Genomic DNA, 5,000 nt, shown 5'->3' with positions numbered 1-5,000 from the left:
CACCATATCATATGTCGGAATATGTCTTTAAGGAAGCAGAGCACAACTTTGAAAATCAAAATTTCATAATCCATCCACAGAAATCTATGAATGAGCACAAGCAAGTCCTGGATCCAGATAACCCAAGAGATTTTATTGACATTTACCTAACGGAGATTCGAAAAAATAGCAATAATCCAGACACCACTTTCACTGGTAAGTGACTCTTTTAGTTTCAGACCGTTTTCCTCAATGAGCATTTTGGGACGCTGACTACAGTGGCCAACTCAGGACTCTTTCTCCCAATCCTATGAAATGAATACACTGTCTTGTCCTCTCCATCCACTAGACCAACGCCCCCTGGGACCTGCAACAAAAAGTTTGATTACTAGCCAAAGTCTCAGCTTCGGAGTCATCATGTTTGCCTAGGGATATAATTGCCTTGGTATCAAATAACTTCGTATCAGCGTTCATATTTTCAAAACAAACACTGTTACTGTTACTACTCTCACAAATTTATGCGTTTGTTCCTGCATGCAGAGAAACAGCTGGTTGCAGCTTGTACGGATGTGTTCAGCGCTGGAGCTGAAACCGGCTCGGCCACTGCAGCATTTGCTATCATGTTGATGTGTCTCTTCCCGGAGGTTATGAGAAAAGTGCAAAAGGAGATTGACTCAGTAATTGGACAAAACCGCTTTCCCAGCATGACAGACCGAACGAAGTAAGTTCTATGACATAATATACACGACTGGTACCCTAAAGAGATATGATGTAAAGCTAGATGTAAAAAAAATATTATTACCCTTCACTCTTTCATGGTTCAAAATCTATAAGCCATCTTAAATTGCTATTTTATGCTATTTTATTTTTGTTGAAGGTTTTCTGCCCGGAATTAACTTATATTTTGGTAGTAGTGGCCAGTACAAAATGTTCTTACTCAGTATCTAAACTATATTCCAGTTTACCATATTTGGAGGCAACAATGACAGAGATTTTCCGGTTCCGTGGAGCTGCGCCTCTAACCGTCCCGCATAAGGCCATTCGGGATACTGTTCTGCAGGTGAACTCCTTTACCTTTATCCCCTTTAGAAAAAGAAGATGCTGTTCTTGTCGCATTAATCCGGCAATTGGTTCAATATTTAGGTAAAGCAATAGTAAACTGTCATGAAGTAAACTCTACCCAAGATAATCTCCAAATGGAGCTCTAATAATGGGAGAAATAGAATTGGGAATACATATGGCCATGCAGTGCTACACTATTGAGCCTGTGACCAGTTTTACACCACAATGATAACTTAAGGGACAGATGGGCGAACAGCGGGTAGGATGATGAGGCTTCAAGTGTTTCATTAAATGACGGTGAGGTAGGAATTGCAGAGATATTTGAAATAGGAAATTAAAAGACATTACTTAGTCGACGATAGTTGAGAATTATGTGCATTATACTGTCAAAAATGATTTACATCATGTTTCATGGCTGCAATAACCTTTAGTAAATATAGGAGCTTAGAAAATAAGGAAGTACAAATTGATGTCGTATACTGTAATAGTTGTGTAAGACAAATATGGCAAGGGAAGCCATGCTTGTATCTCTCTCTCTCTCTCTCTCTCTCTCTCTCTCTCTCTCTCTCTATATATATATATATATATATATATATATATATATATATATAAACACATACATGCATATACATATATTATATATAATGTAAGTAATCTCAAATAAAAAATGGCTGGAACTCTGGGGGGAAAATCAGTAAGTCACATTTTTTTTCATACATTCATGTTAAAACATTGGGAAGCTGAGATTAAGCAGCTCAAAATCCTGAACAATTCCGGGAAATATATTTTCTCCTTTCCACAGGGCCACCATATCCCAGCTAATACAACTGTGATGAACAACTTATACAGTGTCCAGATGGACCCGGAATACTGGGGCGACCCACAAAACTTTCGTCCTGAGCGGTTCATCAACAGTGATGGAACCTTCCGCAAAGATGAAAGAGTCATCCCTTTCGGCAAAGGTTAACAAATATCAATGTACAGTTATTAATTTTTCTACACCATAAAATCTTAATCAAGGTACAAAACTCAAAAGTTATTAAGGTGAATATTAATTCGCAGGTCGACGACTGTGTCTTGGAGAGCCTCTCGCTCGCATGACGTCCTTCCTGCTGTTCGCAGCGCTTGTGCAGCATCTGGACTTCGAGCTCGACCCCGCCGTCCCCGTCACCAACACGGAAGGAATTGCCGGGTTCACGCTGGGACCGCCGGAGTTCAGAGTCTTTGCTAAGCGCAGACATTAGGAAAGGAATGCTGACATATTCATATGAGCCACGGCTGGTATTCACTGAAGGTCATACACTCTGAGATTTGCCGAAGTTTATGGCGCACAATAATATGCAGATAATTACACTTGTGATGGACAATGATGACTGAGGCTGAAGGTACATCACAATGATGACAAAGAAAATATTTTGTTTTATTGTCAAACGTTAATTGAAGCGTCTCCTCCATTTTTTCATATATTCGAAACATACAAATGACGCCGACAGCTTACAATGTTGATGCAAACACGTGTATAAAAGGCGCGATAAGTTTAGAAATAAAAGAGTTCAAATGGGCATTATTAGTCATAACATACATCAGATTCATTACATAATCAATTTCATATTGTTATTACAATGAAGTAAAAGACCGTCTTCAGGACGTTCTCTGAATATGACCATTCGTGAATACCAACCCAGAACTTTTTTTCAAGGCAAAGGTGCTGCAATTGGTAAGCCGCATTTTGTCGTACCAAATCTTGAGCCGGGCTTGAGTCAAGCGCAATTTTCTTGCTTTTACCGAGTCAAATCTTGAGTGTTGCCTTGATGAAGTCACATTGTGAGGTTGGGGTCCTCCCCTCCCCTCTCGCTCCTGTCCTCATCCTGCAACCTGCAGCCCAACCTTGTAACCTCTGCCTTGTCGTCCAGTTCCACGCATCCTCGCCCTGCTCCACGCATCCTCGCCCTGCTCCACGCATCCTCGCCCTGTTCCACGCATCCTCGCCCTGCTCCACGCATCCTCGCCCTGCTCCACGCATCCTCGCCCTGCTCCACGCATCCTCGCCCTGCTCCACGCATCCTCACCCTGCTCCACGCATCCTCGCCCTGCTCCACGCATCCTCGCCCTGCTCCACGCATCCTCACCCTGCTCCACGCATCCTCACCCTGCTCCACGCATCCTCGCATCCTCGCCCTCCACGCATCCTCGCCCTGCTCCACGCATCCTCACCCTGCTCCACGCATCCTCACCCTGCTCCACGCATCCTCGCCCTGCTCCACGCATCCTCGCCCTGTTCCACGCATCCTCGCCCTGCTCCACGCATCCTCGCCCTGCTCCACGCATCCTCGCCCTGCTCCACGCATCCTCGCCCTGCTCCACGCATCCTCGCCCTGCTCCACGCATCCTCGCCCTGCTCCACGCATCCTCGCCCTGCTCCACGCATCCTCACCCCCGTTTACCTCTCCCGTTTCCCTCGCATCCTCACTCCCTAATTCTCACTTCCATTTCCCACCCTTGCTTGTCAAATCCTTACTCCTTTCTACCCATTCCTGTTCCTTTCCACAGGTCCATCATGAAGACCCACCATTGTCGTCTGATACCACACACACACACACACACACGCATATACAGATTTGCTACAGGCATCACATCACGTGTCTTAGCCGTTTAATGTATTTGTTGATTTTTCACATTTTACGCAAGGGCTGTCACAGTTCATATCAAGTAGCGTGATGATGTAATCAGATTTTATCAGTGTATTGTTTTATCTAATTTTGTGTTTGTACTTTGGGTGGATTTTACTTTAGGTAGTCAGCTGCATCACCTTTAGTTTTACTTAATTTTATATTCTATTGCCATTTTCCTTTTTATTTGATTTTATTTACTAATTGGCAACTGCAGGTTAACCTTTTAGCGTTTTTGCAACGTTTTGTTTGGCGTTCTTTTACTTTCGCCGCGACCTCTTTCGTTTTAATATCTTGAATATCCAGCTGGTTAGCTCTCTATAATTTTATGTTTGATGTATTTTACCTTATTTTGTTATCCTTTATGCTTTCACCCGATCCTGTTTTTATAATTTTGCTTATATTTTATATCTTAAAAGTCTAATTTTAGTCACTACATCTTTTAATATTTCATTTCATGTTTTAGTTCTATTTATTTTTTAATGTGATCAACTGTGTTTTATTCAGCATAATTTATTTATTTATTTTTCCACGTTAAAGATGCTATTATTAACGTTATCATTATCTGATTACCTGAAAGAAAAAATGTTTGTCCGAAGTACAGGGTTCGCAAAACCCCTGGATTATGAAAAATAAAGTGTCAGCCCGACTTTGGTGTGGTCAATACCCTTCCTAAGAGACAGCCTGGAGTGCCCCAGCCGGAATCCATCACAAAGGTGACCTATGAGCCCATATTTCTTACTTTACTTGCCACAATTAGGAGCTGGAACGGCTGTAAATAAAATATAAAGATCACATCTGGAACTGCTTGAGAAAATAACTTCGCTTTTTATCATTGCTCTTTCATTATAGTCTTTTTTCTATTATTTTTGCTTTTATTTATGTACGATCATCACTTTTATTGGTATGGTTACTGCTGGCATTATTACTGATGATGCTTTCGCCATAAATTTTATATTACCTCTTCAACACGTAACCTCTACACCGGCACCCGAGTAATTGAATCTGGGAGGGGATAATTGCTTCTATTTTAGGGACCAAACGGGGCCCAGTTCTGGCCCCTAAGCCGCCTATCGGGGTCCCTTGTGCTCACAGAACCCTTACAACATGTGCACTTGATTTTAATGAAGCCCCTGCCGACCGTGTCTTGGAAAATAGCTCAAAGTAAGCTCGAGCGCTGCGTCATATGTAAACAAACACGATGGTTTCATAGGTGTAATACCGTCCTAAAAAAGTTATTTCAAATAGATTTGGAAAACAAAAGACAGATAAATGAGTTACCATTACAAC

The 5,000-nt window shown here is 42.0% G+C and overlaps 1 protein-coding gene across 4 annotated transcripts in view; it reads left to right on the top strand.

Annotated features, from left to right (window-relative positions):
- Nucleotides 1–3,128, top strand: part of LOC122248669 (methyl farnesoate epoxidase) — a 13,887-nt gene extending 10,759 nt beyond the window's left edge. For 2 of the 4 annotated variants that reach the window (XM_086536447.1, XM_086536448.1), the window contains exons 6-10: nt 81–195; nt 520–700; nt 940–1,039; nt 1,844–2,003; nt 2,104–3,092. In XM_086536447.1, coding sequence (XP_086392573.1) covers nt 81–195; nt 520–700; nt 940–1,039; nt 1,844–2,003; nt 2,104–2,285 — 738 coding nt within the window. In that variant the 3' untranslated portion in view covers nt 2,286–3,092. Of the gene's footprint in view, nt 1–80; nt 196–519; nt 701–939; nt 1,040–1,843; nt 2,004–2,103 lie in introns of all 4 variants that reach the window. The other 2 variants (XM_086536446.1, XM_086536445.1) reach the window with 2 other exon arrangements.
- Nucleotides 3,129–5,000: the final 1,872 nt, after the last annotated feature.

This window comes from Penaeus japonicus, unplaced genomic scaffold (assembly GCF_977035675.1).
Source record: "Penaeus japonicus unplaced genomic scaffold, GWHDUDI00000001_assembly GWHDUDI00000004, whole genome shotgun sequence".
Taxonomy (NCBI): Eukaryota; Metazoa; Arthropoda; class Malacostraca; order Decapoda; family Penaeidae; genus Penaeus; species Penaeus japonicus.
This window is presented reverse-complemented; position numbering and strand designations above follow the sequence as displayed.